Consider the following 22,788-nt stretch of genomic DNA (forward strand, 5'->3'; position numbering starts at 1 on the left):
AACAACTGCGTCTAGTTGCTTTTTGTCCCGTCCACAAAGACCCATTGACTATATATTAAAATGATTGTTGAAAGGTAGAGAAGTATAGCACTTAAAAGCAGAAAAAAAATCCCTGTGACTCAATCAATTAAGCCGAGCAACATTTATGCATTTCAAAAAAATGCACGCGGATGCTGGGGGTTGGGGAATGAGGGTTGCATTTCTCCGTGGCTCTCTGTTTAAAACCCAGCAGCCCGGGCGGAGGGTTTAGTCTAAGCGTCTGCATATTCATTAGGTCTAATTATTTTCTAGTAAGGAAAACACAAAAAGCCAAGAGTCGGAATCCTTCAATTTGCCCTTTGTTTCTAACTTCATTTGGCTTCTTTGCAGCTGAATCAGAGCCCTAAACTCTTTTTGCGAACAAAGAAACCTCAACTCATCCTTTCACAGGCGGCCGGGTTAGGAAACTCACCAGTGCCTGGACAAGAAGAAAATGATAATGAATATATATATATATATATATATTTTTTTTTTTTTTTTTTGCCCGGTCGCCAGTGCGGATTGCGCAGGCTGGAGGAAGGCAGGGGTCAGGGTCCGCCGTTCCTCGCCTTTCTGGTCTTCTCACCGACTAGATTGTCTTGTCGTTTGGGGCTGGCGAGCGGGGCTGCCCTTTCCTTGGGTTCTTCGGGCTCAAAAGTCCACTTGTGTATCTGGGATGATTTCCTGGTGTCTGAAGGGACCTGGCTGAGCATTTGCGCTTGTGCGGGGAAATAGAAATTTGAAAAGGAAAAAAAAAAAAAGTCAATTGTTCCATTCCCAGCAACAAGTCTGAGTCCACAAGCTCAGCATTCTCCCACCAACTTTGAGTGGAACAGAGTGAGAAGTGGAGGGAAAAGGTTGGGACTTGGCGTTTTTTTTTTTTTTTTTAAGTATTATGCACTTAAAAAAAAAAAGATATATCAGAGCAGTTCAGTGTTCTCTGCTGCCTACAAGGGGAAGTGGGATCCTGCTTTCCCTGGAGTTGTGAAAACCTTATCTGCAAGGAAAAGTTTTCTCTAGAGACTGTATTTCTCTCATTAGGGAGAACAAATATTGAATCCACCTCGCCTGCCTTTCAAAAAAAAAAAAAACCAAGGGAGGGGACCTGAGGGGGAAGGGTGGCCTCTGAGAGGGGGAGAGGGAAAATAATTCTTCAAAAAAGAAATCAGTCTTCTCCTCTTCAGTCCGCAGAAAATCCAACGGGGACGTTGACAAGAGGGTATTTTTAGGAAAAGCGTCCAAATATACAGGGTGAAAGTGAATGTGAGAAAAAAAAAGTTGTGGGTTGTAGAAGTTATCAAGTGGGATTTGCGGCGCTCTCTGCAGGAAACTCGAGCGGCTCCAGTTCAAAGCCACATGCACCAACGTGACATATAAGCCATTAAAATATCATCCTGACGGCTCATTTCTGCTTCATCATACATTCCCTAACTGCTTCCCGAAAGCTGGAAAAGGAGAAATGAAGGATGACCGCCTCGCTGGAACCACAAAAGAGAGGCTTGGAGGGGTTTGTGGTCCCCCCTCTGCCAACCCGAAGTGATGTGCAGAAATGAGGCGACCCCGGCAACAGGTGGAGTGGGGTAAGTGCGTGAGTCCAACGGGCAGACAGGAGAGACTTATACCCCCAGCAGCAGCCGTAGCAAGCTTCCTCATGGGAGGCCGTTGGCACCCAAACCCCAGTGGGGAAAGAAGCCCAGCCAGATTTTCTCCCCCATCTCCTCTTTCATTGCTCCCCCCAACCATGGTTATAGGCCCCACCCCACTGACACTAAGGGGAGGAGGGGGCCCTTCCGCCGAAGGGTAGCGCTGAGGATGAGTCCATCTCTTCTTCCCAGGAGGAGAGGAAGAAAGGGGGACAAATGGGGCTCCCACTGGGATCGGAACCAAGCGTAGCTTGTTGCCCGCCTGTCTTCCCTTCTCTCCTTGTAAATTGCCTAGGTGCCCCAACATGAGGACAAGAAGGGCAATAGTGGCCTGGATCTTCCCTCGCCAGAAGTGAGCGCCCCCCGCCCCCCCCCCAGTCCCGGAAAGGGGTCCCTGCAGGCAGCTTTTTCTCCCTGCCCCCACGGGGATAGCCCGGAAAGTCTTGGCTTTCCCTCTCCAGGGTCAAAGAGCCAAGTTAGCGCAGCTGGCAGCAAGACGATGGAACTTCTCCGCCCTAACCTGACAGCAAAGGCGGGTCCTGCCTCAGGACGCTGACCGCTGGGATTCGCTCTCTGTGTGCGGCCGGCCGTGGTTTCGGGACTTGGCTTGCTTTTTCCCGGTTGCAAATGAGGTCTGTGACTAGCTCTCTGGGGAATAGGCCGCAGCTCCTAGGATTCTGGCCACTACCCTATACTCAGGGGCACGGGAAATTAGGGGCAAGTAAGAAGGGAACAAAGTTGGTCTGTGAAAGAAAGCTAGGACTTGCTCAAAGGCTGGACCTGAAAGTTTGGGGTCTACCAACGACCCACAGGAACAGTTGGCAGTCAGCAGAGTATTAAGAATGGAGAGAGGGCCTTAGGAGGGCTGCACCTCTGCTGGCACTGTCTCCCGCAAACTCCTTTTGGATTCCAAGGTCATATTTCTCCCCGCTTTTCGACCCTATTTGCCTCACAGCGATCCACGCCACTGCACCGCTTTAGGTTGGGGAGGGTAGGATTCAAAGGAAGGGTCAAATGCCCAGGCTGATCCTGCGGGTGATCCACTGATGCAGACTCTACTCTTGGTACCGGGAGGCTTCCCAGCCTTCAGCCCCGAGCTAGGGAACCTGAGCTCCTCTCTCTAGGAAACAGGAGGAGTAAAGACCCTTGCACAACCCAGTCTCACAGCTCAACATCCCGGGCGCTTGACGGCCGGATGGAGGGATCCAGAAAGGTGCGAGGTGCAGCTGGCAGCAGCAGACAGCGGGCAGAGGCGGGAAGCCAGTTCTTCTCTGGCTCGTGAATTCCCAGTTTAGGGCTTTTGCTCTGCGCCCTCCAGGGCCGAGCTGTAGCGGACAGGCGGACACGCCTTCGCTGCCGCGCCTGAGGGTTAATCAGTGTGGAGTGGGTCGGGAACTGAAGCCGCTGGCTGCTGCTGACCTCTGACCTTAGGCAGGCCTGCACCGGCTAGGTGGGTCCCACAACGTGCAGATTCTGCGGCCCCCCATATAAAAATGGTGCCTTTTTCATATACCCCGTGCCCCACCTTCTTGGCTCTCATGTGGCACTATCAATCACTGGGGCTCCCTGGCACCCTTTCCTCTTCTGAAGGTGCCGGCAAGAAGACAGATTCTAAAAGGTCTCCAGGATGTGCTCCTGACTGGGAATTTTGTGGCCTTGGCTGGTGTGGGGAGCAAGCATTGGGGAAAAACCAAACCGAGACCTTTTTGAGATTCCTGTATCTTGAGGTTGGTGGGGACCTCAAGTCCAGGGGCCCAAGGACTGTTTCCAAATTCTCTCATCCCTCCTTTAATGAGATGACTGGCTTGCTTGCTTGCTAAGTGGTGTCAGAGTTTGAACTAAAGGAGATGTTTACCATGGTTCCTTATACAGGCAGGGTGCTAGAACTGCCAGAGAGAGCCTCTTAAGGTCCCTATTACCTGCCTTAGACCAACCTCTGCACCATTTGTTTGCATGTCTATGGGTTTGTAATACACAAAGGGCTGACAGGACCTAGGGCAGAAGTGACCCAGACCTCTTAGAAGTCGGGCTGGGGCAGCATTGTGGGTGGACAGAGGTCTCTAGGGAACCTCACACCCATTTCCCTCGGAAGAAAAAAGTAAATTCTATTATTGCCAACCAACCAGGACTTTTCCGTGCCAGACATCCTGCCATGAGGAAATTTCAGAGCGAGGATGCCCAGCATGCTGCCCTTCTGTTGGAATGCAAAGTTGGGCCTCCTTTCTTTCCTGATTTGTGCTGGAAGGAGCTTATAACCTTTGGGGAAGGATGCCTTTTGGTTAGAAAGAATTGAAAATAAATAAAACCTTCCGGGAAAAGGTGAGTCTACTCCCTACCTCCCAGGCCTGGACCTAGAAAAAAAGGGAAAGGGAAGGTTGAAAACTGCTAAGCTTGTTGGAGTCCGGGTTGGGGGTTGAGGGGGAGAGAAAGAGATCTTTGCGTATAGAGAATTGGATACCCTTTGAGATAACAGAGTCCCACTTGGATTTGGCCTGTAGTTCAACAAGTATAACAACCGCTTGTTCTGTAGGCTGCAGTGTCAAGACACGCAGACATCCTCACTGACCGAGGACTTGCTGTGTTTGTCCAGCCTGAGACCTTTTCAATGACTGTTTGTCTTTCTAGGCCAAATTGAGGGTCAAGGTTGCATGGATCACTTCTGTTTGGCTGTTCGACTGCCTTCAGCCTTGTCTGACAAATACAGAGGTCCTCAGGATGGTTTTAAGAATTTAAGATGGCCAATGGCTTGGTAGCTTTAGCCACAAAGTGAATCTGATAAGTAATGCATATACCTTTGGGGAGTGTTATTTCTACTCTTCTCAACTATGAAATGGGGACAGTCTGGCCCAAATGATAAAAGCAATACCTTTTTAATCTGGTGAATTTTATAATAACTTTGAAAAATCAAGCAGTGATGGGTCTCCCTAATGGGTCTGGGGGTGTGAGAAATATGTAGCGAAGTGTTCCACACAACCATAAACAGAACAGCATATGAAAACCTGCAAAGAAATTCCCCTCCTCTCAGTTCCAACATTTCTAACTCAAATTTTAACCTGCCAATCTCTCAGATAACAGTGGGATTTCCCCACCACACCTCATTAAATTCAATTAATAAACTTGAAAAAAATAATGGGGGTTCCAGTAAATTCAAATTCTAGAAGTTATGGATTTTTGAGCACTGACTGAAAGAGTGCTTACTTGTACTTGCAAGGCAGGACAACAAATAAGTTTCAGATAAAAGTCTAGCTGGAAAATTATTATTTTCAATATTTTTATCACCAAAGATATATTATTTTTCAATAAATATTGGGCAGTTCCTAGCAAAGTCCTTTTCTTTAGCTTCCAAATTTAAACAATGGTCAAAGACTGAAAGACTATCTTTAGACCAACACCTTTTTTCACTTATATATTCAGGCCAAAGAATCTTGCCACACAAACATGTGTGAAATTGTTTAACTAGTGACCGTTACTGTTTTTTCCCAAACAGGCTCAAACTCAGAAAATGAGATACAAGACATCCTTGGTGATGAGGAAACGATTACGGCTTTACAGAAATACTCTGAAAGAGTCAAGTAAGTAAAATATCCTCTTTTGAATATTGGATCGCTGAAGTCTTTTTGGTTTTTTTTGATTTTTAAGTAGTAAGTTTTGTTTTGTCTTTTAGTTATGTTGGATTGTGGGTTTGGGGGTGTGTCTTGAGTTCAAAGGAAACTTAGAATAACACCTTGGTGTTTGATACATTTGCACACAAATCAATGACAGAACATCCCACAGGCAGCTGGCTAATCCCCCTCAATGCCTACTCATCTGGATGTTCTAGAATTAATATTTGATGACTCTCTCATTGAAACAACCACCCCTGACCTTCCGCAATTCCACTGTCACATTATTCTACGACATATTCATCTTGAATTCATTTCCGGATGATTTGATTGGAATGAGGTTTGACATGTATTGGCTTCCATGAAAGAAGTAGACTTTGATCTTGGTGATGGGGTTTACATGATATACATCATCTTTACCAGGGACACCAGCCTTCTGCAATGTGGCAGCGACGACATTCCCACAATGTGGTGTCTGAACAGGGAGTGACTGACAGCCGCTCTGTCAGGAATACCTTCATTGTGGAGAATTTAATTTAATATTCCATTTAGAATAAGCATATGATTTAGGGTTGGATGTTTTCCCTTCCAGGCGTCTAGTTTTCTTCATTTCAACTACACCACTGACTGATAGTTGCCTCCAAAGATGTTCCTTTCTTGGTAGGCAAAACAACCATCTTTACAATAGTTGAATGGACAACTCAGAAAATGGCTCTCTTCTATTATTTGGGAATAATTTGATGGCAGACGTCGAGAGAGAAAGAGAGAGAGAGAGAGGAAAGAGAGAGAGAGATGTTGTTATTATGTAAATTCATTTGTTTTGATTCCTTAATGCTGTTTTGGAAGATCCTTTGCAATGTTTCCTAATCTTTTATCAAAGGACATTTTGCAGAATTCTTGCTTGAAAGTTGAATTCTATCCAAGTATATTTTCAGCTTCATTAATGATGATTAAAGCCCAAATTTCCATAGCAGAGAAGAAGAATATCCTCCTTTATTTCCAAAATCCTGATAGTTCTCATCTCCTTTGCACAATTTGGGCTTAGACATATAGGTGGGCTCCTGGGGCTTAAATTATTTCTTTATATAAGACTAGAGACAACCTTCCACTGCAGGCATCCTGAAGTCTGTCTGTGAATAGCCTCTAAAGAGATTTACCTCTTGTTTAGGGTGTCAACCTGGCCAGAAACAGGGAAGAAAGAACTGAACAAGTGACTGCAGAGCTAGATGCAGAAGATTCATGTAACAAAGCTTGTGCTTGGCCAGCCTCTGTACAGTGGCCCTCAGTTCTTGGACCCTGCTTTGGGCATAACCTTCAACAAATAATCTCATTTAACATTGCTTAAGAAATCAAAATGGAAAAATAGCCTAGCTATTGATCTGCAATCTCCTGCATTTTTTTTTCTTTCTAAAGGAGAAATTTGAATCAATGACATGAAAAGCTCTGGCAGATGGTAGGACCACCAAATGTCCTGTTCCTAGAAAGTTGGACTAGAATAATCACTTGTCTATGCCATTGCATCAGTCTGGCTGGAGCAAGTAAAAGTGATTAGGGCATGAGTCTGGGCACTGGTCTGCAGAAGCTCTGAAGACTGAGGGATGTTTGGGGTCTGGTGCTAGAATCTGCTGCAAATAGGCCCCCGTGAAAGCAAGCTTCCAGTGCATCTTTTTGACATCTACTAAAGATCTGTGGGTTGTAGGATATTCTTTTTCTCTGCAAATAAAGCAGGAATGTGGGCTTACCAATGCTACAACCCTGCACATGATTAGAAATAGAATGCTTCAGCTTTTGGTGTTGAAGGCAAGTGTAGTAAGGTAAGTTTCTGAAGAAAAATCTGAGGACCACTGAGGGTACACCATTCCTTAGCCTGCCCAATTGATAAGCTCTGAAACTTGGGCTCTTTGTTTCCTGGACACTGGAACACTCAAAGGGATCCCTCTAAAGACTAAAATTGCCTCCCAAACATTGGTACCACACCACCTGTCATCTTTGGTCAACTTGATACTGCTTTGGTGCTTATTTAAGAGATACACCTTGAACGTTCTTAGGTAATTGCCCAAAGTTCTTTATCTGTAAATATTAGTGATACAAAGAAGTTTTTTCTCCTTATTGCTATCTCTGGGGAAATGTCCTGCTCAGACAATGTCTGGTCCCATAGCTGTGTTTAGCCAACCAAGATATAGACCATATGGCTCCAAGGAACTTGCAATGATTAGGCAACCTCAGTGACCTGCCAGTCGCCTGACCCCTGGCTACTCAAGCAAGCATCTACCCAGGATGGGTCCAGATGTTTTCAGCACTTAAAGAGAAGGCTGAATCTGGGAAGGAGCTCTGGGGGGCCAGGCTACTGTCAGTGATTTTGGCTGAATCAGATGTCTGCCCTTTTGCTGCTGGCACAAAAAGTCATACACAGGTTCAAAGCTTTTCAACGGTGAAGTTATTAGGACAGAGTGTAAAATGCTAGAAGTCTATGTGTATAAAACTTCAGCTTCTTATCCCTGGAGTCCACAGAGCCAGTGGTTAGAATCCAAGGATTCCATAAACTTGATGGGAAAAAATGCATTTTTATTTTCACAACATTTTATTGGAATGTTAGCATTTTATTTTGTTATGAATATAGGCAGCAAACACAGAACTATTAGGAATTCAAGCTCACCAGGCTTCCAAAGAGGTCCACAGCCTAAAACAACTAAAGACCCCTGTCCTGTCTGTACTGTTATTCAAAGCTTGTATTGGAGGTGAGGTCACAGTGTATGTATTAAGGGATCCATATTGTGCAAATCAGTCTTAAAGCTAAAGCAGATGATGAGTTTGACAAACATCCTGGACAGTTGGTTATAGATCACCTAAGTTCAAGTGGGAGAGAAAATATTTTAGTTCCTGGACTATTGTAGAAGTTCCCTTGTACTTAGGCCTGAATGCCACAGAAGTTGACTAAGCTCTGTGTTGAGGTATGGACAGTGGAAACAGCTGGGCAAAAGATCTCAGAGAAGAACACATTCTCTTTTTGTTTTCTTTTGTTTTGTTTGTTTTGGTTTTGATTTTAGGCCTTTTTGGGGGGGGGGAGACTTTCATGAGTTAACCGCAGAATTACCTAGACAACATCATTATTCAACAGACACCTGTGAGGTGGGGACTTGAAACAATTCATTGAGATGTGGAAACACCCTGCTAGAAACAAGGCCTGGCCAGTACTTGGAGGAAGGGAAAACAGGGCAAGGGATCGGAGAGGAGGCACCTCTGAGTGGAAGGGTAAACCCTAGCAAGTGAGCAGTGTGGAAAAAGGTGAAAGCCAAGAAAGAAGACAAATCCTTAACATCTAGTTTCAAAACAACTGGGTGGAAGCCCTTGGTTTTGAGAGCAGGAGTTGTCTGGCAGTCAAATGCTCTCCTTTCATGTTTTAACACAGCATCTATTGCTAGAGTCGCCCAAGCTCTTCCTATGAAGAGCAGAAAGACCTGGGCTTGTCAAAGTGAGAGAAATTTTTGTGGAAGTTAACCCCTAGATAAAGTGCAGCCCTGAGCAGGGAACAATGCATTATTAAATGAAGAAAGTCTAAAAGAATCTGCCAACCATTATAAATAAGTTAATTATTTCCAAAAATGTAAAAGAAAGCCTTATTTGCTGACCAGGAAATCTGTAAGAATAGTCCCTGGTGCTGGGGATGGGAGTGGGTTTCAATCAACTAGAAGCTAGAGTTCCCTGGAATCTGCCCAAACTTCTTACATCTGCTAAAGGGGTAGGGGATATTTCACCCAATCCTTAAAACTTCTCTTAAAAATTCCAAGACTTTTTCTGTTTTAGGAGTGCTTTCTATGGCTGCCAGGGAGGCCTGAGCACTTAAGCTGGCATTTTCGGCCAAATCCAGCAAGGCAGGGGTCCTGGCCAGCAGCCTTTTAAATCGCCAGAGGTTGCAGCTGACCCTAGCCTGAGGGCGCAAACAAAGGACACCTCCCTCCCACCCCCACCCCACTTATGCCACACTCGACTGGGCCAGAACTGAAGTTTTTTTCAGCTGACCAACCACCCCACCATGATGGTGCCTGCAGCATCTTGGAGGGTGTCTTGTGGGTGGAGGCCATGAACCCACAGGCCCTCTCAAAGTCTGGACTGGGAAAAGTGGCGTCCCCTCTTTGCAGAATTCTAAGGTGACTCAGAGGGAGGCAGAGGCTCAGCCTTCAGGCAACAAGTGGCCAGAGCTGAAAGTGGAAGTCATCCTTAAATCTCCTTTCCCAGAAGCTCCGTCTGAAGGCAGGGTGAAGAGCGCAGGACCCCAGATTGGCCAGGGGACATTTGGGGGCTAGAACCTGTCCCTTCTGGTTGGACGCCCCTCTCTTTTGTTTCTTGGGCCAGCTGGCCCGCACGTCCGTGGCAGGGAGGACCGTCTCAGGAGGGTGTGAGTTCGAGGCCAGTCTCTCCCAGGTCATCACAGTCTCCTGCCTAATCCAGGTTCTGGCCAGACATTTGAGTTTGCAAGTATCTGAGCGCCAGGCACCGATCGGGGAGTTGGGGCTTGCAAGGCCACATGGGAAGAGCATAGAGAGATAGGCGAGGGAAAGAAGAAAGGAAGGCAAACTGAGGTAGGGGGTTTGGGGAAAATAAGAGAGACAAAGAGGAAAAAGATGAGGAAAATGAGAAATTTCAGAGAAAGCGAGAAAATAAAATTAGGCCCAAAGGCCGCCAGCCTAGGAGTTTCATTGATTCTGACTATCTAGTCTGCAGCCTCCTTCCTGTACTCGATCCCTTCCCCCTCCTCCTCCCGGTTCCTGGGGCAAACTGCCCAAGCAGACCCCAATCCCTCCACACACAGTGCTACCCTTCAGCACCGACCCGGCTGCTGAGAAAACGGTACGCGTAGCGCAATGCCCCTCTCCGAAGTTGTGGTGAATGGAGGCATAACCCAGCCCAGCTCACTTCCAGGAGCCGAGAGGCAAAGCCATCTACCCAGCTTTCGGGAAAGGAGGGGGAGGAGGCTGAGGGGAGAAAGAAAAGAAGCTGTGCCCGGGTCAGAGCGCATGAGCAGTAGAAGCCTGAGACGCTGTGGGGGTGGGGTGGCGGGCGGGGGAAGAGGGGGGTGGTGGGGGGGACCGAGGGGTGGTGGTGGGGGGAGGGAGAGAGAGAGACCGCGTGCGGCAGGACCTGTCATCACTGACGTCGGCCCCGGCCGCAGGCCAATGAGCGATTTAGGCAATTGTTCCTCTCGGTGGGCCTAGGCTGCGGCCCCGAATCTCTATTCACTTCCTCACGCGCGCCCTGCTGCTGCCTCTGTAGTTTAGGAGATTTCACGTAGACATTAAAGACCAAGAAAGAGAAAGGGGGTGGGGAAGCCCAAACCCAAAACTTGAGGGGGAAAAAAAAACTTTGCAGAAGTTTTCTGTGGTTGTCATTTCCCCTCCCCACTGTCAGGTGACCGTGGCGTGAGCGGCTTGGCACAGGGAGCTTCAGGGAGCTCGGGCCGGTAGGCAACAGGCCGCCCTCTCTCAGCCAAGTGGGACACTGAAATTAATATATATGGCTGGGGCGGTACAGAACTATCACCACTTTCAATATCGCCACTTTCCACATCACCACTTCTATTACCTCCATACCCTCCGTGCCCCGGAGCACCCTGGGGTGTTTTTCGCCAAAGTACATTTGGGGCGCAGGTCAGATCCCTTTGGAGCAGAGCCCCCAGCAACCCACAGACTCAGCCCTTCGCTTCCTACTACCCCTTCCACCTACCCCGCAGCCACCAACCCTCTCCAGCTCACGGTGCCGCAGGGAACTCAGCCCAAGAGCAACCCGGCCCAACGACGGCGGAAACTTTTGGCCTTGCTCCGTTCAGCCAGTTCACTGCTGGCGCCGTTTGGCTCCCAGTCCTACCGCTGACGGCAGAGGCTGTGGTGTGGCTGGGCTGGGCCTGCCCCCCGGGGCCCTGGGAGTGCGCAGCCCACGCCACCCGTTCTCATGCGCGCTATTTGTCTCAACAACAGGTAGCAGCTCTGGACACCATGGCCCCCAGTTCGCCGCCGCCTCCAGCCCCTCGGTGTTCCCGGGCCTCCACGAGCAGCCTCCCCAGGCCTCCCCCAGCGGTCCTTTGAACGGACTCCTCCGTCTGGGGCTCCCCGGAGACATGTACGCGCGGCCAGAGCCTTTCGCGCCCGGGCCTGCGGCCCGCAGCGACGCCCTGGCAGCTGCCGCAGCCCTGCATGGCTACGGGGGCATGAACCTGACCGTGAACCTCGCCGCACCCCACGGTCCCGGCGCCTTCTTCCGCTACATGCGCCAGCCCATCAAACAGGAGCTCATCTGCAAGTGGCTGGCGGCTGATGGCCCCACGTCCCCGCGCCTCTGTTCCAAAACTTTCAGCACCATGCACGAGCTGGTCACGCACGTCACCGTGGAGCACGTCGGCGGCCCGGAGCAGGCCAACCACATTTGCTTCTGGGAGGAGTGTCCGCGCCAGGGCAAGCCCTTCAAAGCCAAATACAAACTTGTAAATCACATCCGCGTGCACACGGGCGAGAAGCCCTTCCCCTGTCCTTTCCCGGGGTGTGGGAAGGTCTTTGCTAGATCAGAAAATCTCAAAATACACAAACGAACTCACACAGGTCAGTATTCGGCGCTGTCTCGTGCGGACCCTCTGGGGAAAGGGGGCCTCGGGTCTGTATTTCCTCAAGTTCCAACTGGGCGGGCGGCGGGGGGAGGGGAGGAGGTATTTTGGTGGTGTTTCCATGAACCAAGATCATAAAATATTAATTTTGCGCTTCTATTCTTAGAGTTACAGAAGTATCCGGAGGCTGTGTGTAGGGAGGATAGTGCGGGATTTCTGCTCTGGGGGACAAGGGTGAACGTGCCTGAGTCCCTGTGTGTGCTCTCTGCTTATGGAGTTTGATTTTAAGGTATTTAAAAACACCACTGTTTTCCCAAAGTCTTAAAGACATAGGAACAACTGTTTAACTTTTCCTGGTCTCTTTGGAGTTGTGTGGCAGAACTCTTCCACCCGTTAGCCTGATAATCTGACCCGCCTGGACTGGGGGGTCATCAGGCCCTTGGTGGCTTCTTTAGGATTTGGAGCTTTCATTGGCTTACTTTGGCCCTATTTTTGAGTCTTGCTGGCCTGACATTAGGGACGTTTGGCAAACCCTCACTTTTACTTTAGCAGAGACCCAACGGGACCCATCCACCTTAAATGTCATTTACAGAGCTGTTAAACAAAATGGGACATGTGTCAACCACATCTGTTAGTTCTAGTTAACAGCAAAAAAGAAGTCTCACGCAAGAGCCTTCAAAGTTGAACTCCTCTGGCCAGAAGCATCTCTAATTAACGCAGTTACAAGGAGAAAGTTTTCACACTTTCAGAACAGCCTGTGAAGTTACATTAATTAGTTTAGCAGCCATTGTTTGTACTCTCCTTAACCAGAGTTTTCTCGCTTCCCTCCCTCGAAGTTTAAGAAGTCACCATCTTCTCCCCTCCCCCATTTTTGGGGCGGAAGAAGGGGACTAGTGGGGACAGGAGAAGATAAAGTAAGTTCCAGCCTGGTGCCCCATTTCTCCTACTACTCGGCGTCTTGCCTACTCATCCTTATGCTTGCTGGAACATCAACAATTGTTAGAGTCAAAGAACTCCCCCAGGCTGGCACTGCTAAATCCCGCCTACCCCCAGACCCTCCCTTCTAGGGGAAGGTCCAGGGCCGGGACACTGGCACACGCAGAAGCCAGACTAAAGTCCACTTTGAGTATTGTACTACTTTATTTTCGAGCTTGTCTGGAAGTGTACAGTTTCCCCAAGCTCCTTCCCGAGGCTCTCTTCCATGCATCTCACCTACCCCCTCCGGAGTTTTATCCCCGAGGAAGGCGGATAGGTGAGATCTTGATCCTGGCTCACAGACTTGCTACTAGAGGCGGCTGGCGGCGATACCCCGAGAGTAGATGCACAGTCTTGAGCTGAAGAAGGAACTCTTCTGAAATGACAGTTTTTATTTTTAAACAAACAAACAAACTTTTACTGCTGTTTGCCGGCCCACTGTTTGAAGTTTGTGAAGCAGAAAATGGTCAAATTCTTAACGCAATCGACCTACAGCAGAGAAGCAAGTTCACTTCAGTGCGCTGGGGTTGGCCCAGTGCGCTGGGTTTATTCAGGACAGAGTTCTGTGCGTTCTTTCTGCTCACGGTACTGATTCATTACTGCTTGGATTAAAAACAACAACAAAATCTTCGGAGCCTCGCGTGCTCTGACGTTTCCCTCACACCCCCCTCCTCAGTAATGAAAAGGGGGGGGGAACCTCAACAAAATGTTTCTCAAATGGCAATAGACCTCACTACAAATTATTCATGAAGACAGTTCTAGATTCAACAGGAAAATAATTGCCTTTTCAAATATTAATGGCGTTTCATTTCCTCGAGTCCCGGAAGCGGGAGGAGATAGAGATTTCTCAGGAGTTGAGATTCTCCCTGATCTGAATCCCGTACCTGGCTTTGGAGGCGACAGTCTCTGCCGAAAGGTTTCACTTTGTGGCGGTCGCAGCACAATGGTGCTGCAACGAGGGTAGCGCGGGCCAGCCTCCGCACTCTGCTCAGACCCTGCCGGCTGATGTCCCCCTCCCAGGACCCCTCGGGTGGGAGCTCGCCCCAACTTCCCCATCGGCAGATAGAGTTAGGCTGGGGATCCGAGGTAGAGGAGAGACGGTGTCCGAACGAAGTCGGTGGGACAACCAAACCCAGCCACAAGTGCAAGAAAATGGCGCTGTCCCGGTTGTCCCGACGCTTGCGAACTTTGTCAGGCGGGCCTGGCGCGGGGTCAGGGAGGAGGCCTTTCAGGGCTGCAGAGCCTCTGGGATGAGATTCCGGACATTTCACAGCGCAGCCCCGGGCCCAGGCCTGGCCCAGCACTGCCTCTCCACCTTCACCCACCCACCCAGGGCGCAGCGCCGAGAGACGTGGGGAGGGTGAAGGACTAGAGGCAGTACGTTGGCGGGGGAGGGGGTTTGGGGGGGTGTCAAGCAAGGAGGCCAGGGTGCCTCCTACAGCTCCGCAGGGAGCGGGGCGGGGGTGGGGGGGACGGGGGTGGCGCGGCCTCACCTGGCCTCCCAGGGGCCTGCGAACTTCCAGGCTGTGGGTATCGCCTCAGTGCCCTGCTTTTTTCTCCTCTGCTCCTCATCTGGAGCGAAATTATTGTTTCTTTTTTACGTTAATGTCCAACGAGGCGCTCAAGAGACGGGATAAGTGTGTGGAGGGAATTATTTCCGAGGGGAAGGGGGAACCAACCTCAAATTCCATCCCTCCTCTGCTTTCTCAGATAAAAATCTCGTTTTCTTTTGCAGGCTCAGAATTGCATGATTTTTTGTAAGTGATTTTTAGAAAGAAGGGAGGGAGGAAGGAAAGTTTTGGTTTTGTAGATGTTGGCAAGGATCAGAGGGGGGAAAAAGGAGGGGCAAATAGGAACACTGATTTATTCTGCACCTTTCTCCCTGGTTTTCATAAAATGGTGCCAGTGTCACTCGAAATGGCAGGTGCCAGCACCTTCCTGAGCGAGAGCCCAGTGTACTAAACAATAACCCTGCAAGATGAGAACACAGAGGCCGGGCTGTGCCGGAGCCCCCCGGTTCACAAGCCGTAGCCTGCGCGGAGGCGCGGATTGTGCGCAAACCTCTCCGCCTGAGCCTCTACAGGGCTCGGGAATAGGGGCTTTGTTTGTTCAAACCTGCCCCAAAGAGCCTGCCTTTCTTGGAAGCCGCGGGAGAAGCAACCACAAAGGCAACAGTCCTCCAGCCTTTCATCTCTTCCTCCTTAGCGAGACGCTAGTTAGCCGTTTCCTTAACTCTGAGCGCCGCGCCGGACGGCAGCCATTTGTTCAAAGCTCCCAGATACCTTCTTTTCCCCTTTCCGCAGCATTTGTAGCTCCGGCAGGAACTTGGGCTTCCGGGTTTTCGGAGTCCTTTCATCTCCTGCAAGCCAGCGAATCCACGCGGCGGTGAGCGCTGGACTGGGGCTCGGTCCGGCTAGTATTCTCACCCTAACGCGCGCTCGCGCCTTCCCTCGGCTCTACAGGGGATCGCAGCTACCAATCGAGCTCCTCGCGGGCCTGCCCCAACCTCCCGCTTGCCCTCCGGTCTGCGAAGCCGGACCCGGCCTGATCAAAGCAGCTGGTCTCTTCCTGAAGCCGCAGCGCTCAAGGGCGCGACTGCGGTAGAGACCTCGGATCCCGTTAAGGTCTGGGCGGACCCTGCCGCGCCAACCTCTTGGCTCAGGCTTGTGAGGCCGGACAGCTGGGTGGGGGTGGTCTAGGGAGACCGGTCGACCTCGCAAGTCAGTTCGGACTGGGAGGGCCAGCTGCCCACTGCTGGGGCTCCGGGAAGCCGCCAGAGCAGCGTAATAAAATATTATTGCCGGCGCGCTTATCGGGAGGGGTCCCGGACGGTTTAGGCAAGATTTGAAGAATGCTGCTAAATGTTTGCCCTCAGGGGGTAGAAGGGAAGGGGGAGGGGGCTTCATTTCCTGTAAAAATCGCCTCTGGAGTGAATCATTGCTCAGAATACCTTTCCCTGCAGCATGAATTCACATAATGCACACGCCATGTGCATCGACTGCACATCCTTAAATTATTTTACTGGCGTTGGCGTTTGTACAAAACCAGCTTTAGGAAACAATTTGGGCCAGGATGGAATGGGGGTGGCGGTGAACCGCTGGGTGGGGGACAGAGAGGTCTGGCTAAAACAGTAACTTTAAATCCAGCAAACATAAGCTCTTCGGTTAACTTCATTCTCCGGGCAGAGGTGCTTCTGACTCCGAGTGGAGAAAATTTGGAGGAAAATACCCGAATGGATCAGGATTTTCGAGGATAGAAACTCGACTAAGATGGAGTCAATGTCGCTCCTCCTCCGTACCCTCCCCCTAAGCCTAGGCGGGAGAAGGGGAGGGGTAGAGGCGTGCAAGAGAGGGCGCCCGGGGCGCGCTCTCCGCGGAGAAGGGGGTGCCTGACTTAAGGCACCACGATATCTGAAAATCTTTTTTGATTCTTTTCTAGAAAATACAAGAGAAATGGGGAAGGGTAGCGAGAGCGAGCTGGGGAGAAGGTCCATCAACACTAATGTTTCTGTGTTGCCTCCGCCAGGCGAGAAGCCCTTCAGGTGCGAGTTCGAAGGCTGTGAGCGGCGCTTCGCTAACAGCAGCGACCGTAAGAAGCATTCGCACGTGCACACTAGTGACAAGCCGTACACGTGCAAGGTGCGCGGCTGCGACAAGTGCTACACGCACCCCAGCTCACTGCGTAAGCACATGAAGGTGCATGGGCGCTCTCCGCCGCCGCCCAGCTCTGGCTACGATTCGGCTACACCATCTGCCCTCGTGTCGCCCTCTTCAGACTGCAGCCACGAGTCCCAGGTGGCCTCCTCTGCGGCGGCGGCGGCGCGTGGCGCCGACCTAAGTGAATGGTACGTGTGTCAGGGCTCGGGCCCCGTGGGGGCTGCCCCTGCCGCACCCCCCAGTTCTGCACTGCCACCTTGCCCTGCTGCCGCCGCCGCCGCCTCCGGTATTAGGGCTACTTCCGTGGTTGCTGCTTCAGCGTACACTGACTGCGAGTCTAGGCCGGGTTACTGAGGCATGAAGAGGGAAAGGGCGAGAAAGCAAGGAAGGAAACAAGGAAGGCAGGTAGGAAAAAAGGAAAGAAAGCCAGCCCACCACTAATAGTTGTTAGAGCTCATTGAATATAGTGATACAGTGTCCATTTTTTAAAAACATAAATATGGTCCCCATATCCAATCTACATTCACACCCAGCACCACCGCCCACGTGGCCCACGGGCCCTCATGACTGGGCAGCATAAAACCAGTGTTAGGGGTAAAGAGACACAGGAAGATGGGGAAAAAAAAATAGAAGAATTTATGTGCAATCCTGACAACTGCAGGTAGCAAACGTAAAGCCACAAACTCCCCGCGTAGTTCACAGAATGGGAAATGTTTTCCTTGAGGACTGCGCCTCTCCCACCCCTACTCCTTCCCAGCTCCCAGTCCGCTCCTCTCACTCTTGTCTCTTTCCCCTCTCCCATCGATCTCAACCTCGGAAGTTCAGATCCAGGAAAGTGGCAGGAGGAATTCCAGAGCCATTTTCTTGCCTCCCATTTCTTTCCTTTTTGCATCCCTACGCTTTCCCCTTTTCCAGCTATCCTTTGAAACACAAATACAGAAGTCCTAAATTTTCCAACCACCTCTATAAAGGAAATAAGCAGGGGTTCACTCCCTTCCCTGGGGGTAACATGCCTCCGCCCTCATGGACCTTCCGGAGCACGCAGATAAATGTTTGTCTGCCTGTCTGTCCGCAGACTTGATATATACTATATGCTCGGGGTGAGGGATGAGTCCAAACAACAGGAAATACAGACAAAAGAGCGCTAGGGAGGCTTCAGGATTCAATGCCGTGAGGCCTTCCAGGCCCCTTTCCCACCCCCCACCCCCCACCCCCGTGGAGGCGCTGGCGGTGAAATCTTGAGGGTGCTTGGGCTCGGGGTATGGAGCGAGCTGATGACGTCACTGAGTCGAGGCCTCCTTGGCGGAGTGACCCGACCTAGGCGGCAGTGCGTTGGTGAATCGCATAATTTCTGTGATGGTCTTTGTGAAAAATTCCACAATGTTGGTCTTATTTTAAAAAGGGGAGGGGTAATGAGAGATGATGTGCAGTAATAAATATTATAAAGGCAAGAACCCAATGGGGTCTAGCTTGAACGTGTATTTGATATGCTGGGTATGAAGTCCTCAAAAAAAAAAAAAAAAAAAAAAAAGAACCAGATGTTGGGGGTGGGGGCACGGAGAGGAAGGCCTTCGCTATTGTTGCCAACCAGGGAAAGAATCAGAGCCTGTTTCCCCTTCCCTCTGCAGGGGGAATAGGGCTGCCCCGAAATCCTAACTAAGATTTCAAGAAGAAGAAGAAAAGAAAAAAATAATAAAGCTTTGGTAGACCCATTCCAGTTTCCTAAGAATTTGTGTGTGGGGGGGGGGAGGATCTTTCCCCTGGGGAGAACCTCCTGTGGAGCTCAATTTTAAAAGTTGAGCCCAGCAGCAAACAAGTCCTGGCCCTACCACTTTGCTGAACTTTCTTCTGCTCTCTCCTCCTTAGACACAGTTAAACAGTTCCCATTCATGTCCCGAAGCCCCCAAAACTTCTATCAATTAAAGTAATATTCTAACTTAAGTCGGACTGTTGCTCCAAATAAAAACCGCAGTCTTCCAAATACTACATCCTTAATGTATCCATCATTGAGGAAGGGGGACTGCAATTCCCTTTCCCTCCTCCCCACAATAGGGCCCAGAGGCTGCCTAGCCCAGCCCGGGGAGTCGGCAGCAAACAACTCTTTCCCATAGTGAAACAGCAGCCCTACCGCCAAGGTGCAGAGGGCATCTTCGGAACTTGCTTCTTCTGTCTAACTTCTGCTGATGGCTGATGTTTAAAAAGTTCCCGTACCTTAAATGGGACTCATTTTTTTTTTTCCTTTCCGTTTCTAGTCCCCTCCCCTGACCATTTTGCCATCTACCCCAATCCAAAATAATGAAATAAAATAAAAATGTTTGGTCTGCCACTAATCGCCTTTAATTTTTCATTTGCTTGTTACAGATGTCCACCGCGTTGCTGGAAAGGTAATCTCGCTCCGCGCAGCTGAGCGCCCGCATCCCGCGCCTGCGACATCAAAGGACCCGCGCACAAAGCAGTGTTTCTTCGCCACGGTGCATCTTCATGGTAAGTTAGGATTTCTATGGCAATGGGCAAGTCGCACTGAAATCCTGAAAGGCCGAGCCTGGAGCCCGTCCAGGCTTTTCATTAAGGACATAATATTTACGTCTAACAGGCCTTTTTTCTTGTGTATACAAGTATATATTTTTGTTTGACGCGGACTAAATCATTTTCATTTAATTTCCGGTAAACAAAACCCACGCGAATGGGCACTTGTTCCCGATCATAATAAAAATGGATAATAATGTGAGGGAAGAAAAGGGCCGCTTGAATCGAAGCTCAGCCCCCTTTGTTTCTGCTTTCTGCGGTGATCAGAGGGCGCATTTGGGTTTGATGGCGAGTTTCTAAAGGCAAGGAAATGGTTTGTAAGAGGGGAAAGAAAAGGAGAAAGGTCTAATCAAGCTCGGGTTGTTCAAAGAGTTGGGTTTTGGGGTTGAAAGTGTGAGTTTGACGGTGCATCAGCATGCCGCGTTAGGCTCGCCATGGAAATGCGCGCGGGGAGCGGCCGCTTCAAAGGCGGCACACTTCACTGCAGACACTCTATTAAGATACATTTGCGCTGACCTTTGCTTTCACGCCATTTAATACTGTCACTGCGCTCTCCAGTATATACTTCCTCCCTAGGACCTGCCTCGCCCGCATTTAAGGGTTCACCCTGCGTCCTGATGTGGGAGGTTTTGGCGCAAGGGACGCTTTCAGGAAAGGGAGGAGCTGGACTCCTTGCATCTTGACTGCGTCCCAAAGAAGCTCCAGGGTCAGGAGTAAATGGTTTTAGGACAACCTCAGAAGGTTTACAAATGAGCATCCTCAGCTCGATTTTGTGCAAATCGCCTCTCTGAATCTTGAGCAGGATAGAGGTGTGGATTTGATAGGGACTTGAAGGGAAAGCAGCCACCCTGGGTAAGTCTGGGGAGTTCAGACTGTGCCTTTGGGACATTTCCACTCTGGTTCCCAGCACCACCCTACTGCCCCTCCATCCCAGAAGTCTCTTGCAGCCCCCCAAACTTGTTTCTCCCTAAGGCAAGATATCCTCAGGGCTGGACTTGTCCCGGATGCGAACTCAAGAGCCCAAGGCCAAGGGGATGTGGGGAAAATGGCAGGAAAGTTAGAAGTCCATGTTCCCTTAATTGTCTTGTTGTTTATTTTATCCAAGTACCCCAATGAATAGGGGAAAAATAAACACGGTGGAAAAAAAAATCAAACAGTGGAGTCTTCTTTAGTGCCAGTCCTTGTGGTTGAATAAAAAGGATGGTCCGTTTTCTATTGAGCTGAGAAATCTTTGAAGTGGGAGTTATTATCTGAGACATTCTTGCTTGTCGTCCTAACAACGCTGATGAAACGTAAAAGGTTCTTTGTCAGCGATTTGTTCTCCTCTCTGTCAAACTCCCTCTGCCCGGTTAGTTTCAAGCCGTTTCTAAAGAGATAAAATCAAACTTCTTTAAAAAATATGCATATGCTACACCAATAGATAACTTTAGGACTAAGTCTTGCTAAGATAAAAAACAAAAGCAATGCCTAGACATCAGGGTCAGGGCCTAGATTGGTGAAATGTGCAGATTTCAGGGGGCCCTTGGCACAAACTCTGAAACATGGGGTGCAGAGAGTGTGCAGTCATAGTGTACATACTCTAAATCCATAAGGTCCATAATTGCACATCTGCTTCTGCTCTGCCTTGCGTTTAGCCCAAGTTGGGTTACCTAGATGAGCTTCCTTTGAGAGACTCCTTGGGATCGCAATATTTTTGCCCAGGATCCTTGGAACTAAAGGCTGCAGCCAAGTGATTTTTAATATTTCTTGCTCCTTCAAAGCCACTTCTGCTAAAAATAGACCCATTGTATGTTTCTTCCCACTAGCAGCAATCAGCAAGCCCTTTCTGTCATTAATAGGAAGGAAAGTGGCTTGAAGGAAAGAGACATTTTAATAATTTCCTGTTTTCTTCAGAATCTTGGCAACTGGAGTCCAGAAAGTTTGGTCTACAACATAGTGACCCAAAATGCATGCAAATGCTCATCCTTCCCCCATTCACATGTACAGTTCTTCATTTTATATTGTGCCCAAGAAAGAAACTTTCACCCTGTTCAGGTTTTCCCAAACCTCCTGTTGTGGTTTCAAAGGTGGTTTAAATAAACAAGGATGTGCGGATCCCCTCCACCCTGTGTGTGCTGAATAAATGGTTTGTAAAGAAGTTTCTCCAAGCCGTAACCCATGCTGTTATTATAGTTGCTGCAAAATGTTGTCTCTTATATCGATTTTATTTGTTTACTGGAGGTCTCCATATGTTTGTTTATATTGCTAATTTATGGGAAATGTAATGATTGCAAGGAATGTGAATTATACAGATAGGCAAACGTTTTGTAATCATAATTCACACACAGAAAAAAGCCTGAATGAAACCTTAGATTATGTGGTAGCCTCTCTAATCATACTGTTTGTGATTTATCATCCATTCCCTTAGCATCAGTTAAATTATGAACTAACTTGAAAGACAAAATAAGTTGTTATGTATTTGACTGAAAGTGATTGTTGAATGAAAAACAAAGTTGAAAGCCACAGCTTAATCTTGTTGTAAATATGTAAATGTAAATGAATTAAATCTGTGATTCTTCTTCCCTCCAAAGGCCTTTATGTACGTGGAGCTCCACTTTACTATTTTCGTTGGAAATAAATGATGTGATGATTCCTTTCCTCTTTTGAATCTGAGTGTCCTGTTATTGCTTCTTCATCCTGGGAGAGATTGGGGGGCCTGCAGCAGCCTCCAGTCTCTCCTCAGTCCTTCCTTACTGCTTCACAAAAACATCTTTCGGGTCTAGTCATTAGGAACAACAAAATGGAAGAGCCCTCCAAAGCTGCCATCCTTCATCGTGGGAGAGACCTCCCTCGTCCCAATTTCACTCCAATGACACTGACATCATCAACCGATTTACATTACATTAGGGGAAAAGGTAAAAGGATACTCTTGGCGTCTGCTAGGAAAGGCTGTCTTCTCACGTCTGTCCCTGGGCAGGACACGCCCTTTCACAAACCACCTCTGAATTCCCAAAGAAAACCCTGGTAGTTGGCGGGAATCAAAACAAAGAAAGAAAATGGGCGGGTTGGCTTCATGCCCTGGCTAAACTCTAGTGGAGTGTCAGGCAGAGTTGCCCTCAGGGATCTTCCTAGTTGGATCCTGGATCTCTCCGGAATTAGCGGCTGCTCAGGCCTCAAGGTTCCAAAGCCTTAAGACTGGAAGGCTACAGCCCACATGACACTTCCCTGGACCCTGACTGGGTTCTTCGGTGGGTTTTTCCTTCTGATGAGTGCGTCCTCTTATCTCGTCATGCTACTGGGGAACTTATTTCAAATGAGTCAGAATCACCTGATCACCAGAGCCAACTTTCTGACACCACTGCTGTCACTGAGCCTAAAGAGGCCCGCGTCTCTTCTTTCCCCCCACCCCCCGCGCGTACTGCGCAGGTGCTGTATCAGACAACAATTCGCCTGGCCCCTTTGCAACTCCCGAGAAGTTGGTTCCAGTAGGTCTGGCTGGGGCAGGGAGCTGGACAGAATGGGCGGACAGTGGCTCCTGGGGTGAGAATGCTAGGTCTCTTTAGAGAACACCTTGAAGACCCAGGTCATAGGGCAGGGACTGAAGTCTTGGAGAAAATATTGGGGGAAAGGACCCCAACGCTCAAAGGCACAAGGGTGAGGCTCAGGTATGAAAAACGAGGCCACGAGGGGAAACCAAGACCTGTCGATGGGATCACGGATAACGGAGGTCCATGGACATTAGCACTGGAGTTAGCGCCCCCTCCCGTCCCTCTTGTGGAAGGGACCCCTACCCCACC

At 49.3% G+C, this 22,788-nt stretch overlaps 1 protein-coding gene across 2 annotated transcripts; it reads left to right on the forward strand.

Annotated features, from left to right (window-relative positions):
• The first annotated feature begins 1,417 nt into the window (after positions 1-1,417).
• Positions 1,418-21,659, forward strand: ZIC4 (Zic family member 4). Of its 2 annotated transcripts, XM_069473122.1 has the most exons (5): positions 1,418-1,598; positions 5,149-5,233; positions 11,236-11,853; positions 16,356-16,674; positions 18,848-21,659. In XM_069473122.1, coding segments are annotated over exons 2-5 (1,008 nt in total). In that variant the 5' UTR covers positions 1,418-1,598; positions 5,149-5,163; the 3' UTR covers positions 18,849-21,659. The 2 variants fall into 2 exon arrangements, with proteins under 2 accessions (XP_069329223.1, XP_069329224.1); XM_069473123.1 differs by lacking the exon at positions 11,236-11,853.
• The last annotated feature ends 1,129 nt before the right edge of the window (positions 21,660-22,788 follow it).

Source organism: Eulemur rufifrons, chromosome 7, assembly GCF_041146395.1.
Source record: "Eulemur rufifrons isolate Redbay chromosome 7, OSU_ERuf_1, whole genome shotgun sequence".
Classification (NCBI taxonomy): Eukaryota; Metazoa; Chordata; class Mammalia; order Primates; family Lemuridae; genus Eulemur; species Eulemur rufifrons.

Coding starts and splice junctions, on each gene's coding strand:
- ZIC4 (XM_069473122.1), top strand. CDS start 5,164: ATGAGATACAAGACATCCTTGGTGATGAGGAAACGATTACGGCTTTAC. Junction 5,234..11,235: donor AAATACTCTGAAAGAGTCAA/GTAAGTAAAATA, acceptor TCTCAACAACAG/GTAGCAGCTCTGGACACCAT. Junction 11,854..16,355: donor ACACAAACGAACTCACACAG/GTCAGTATTCGG, acceptor TGCCTCCGCCAG/GCGAGAAGCCCTTCAGGTGC.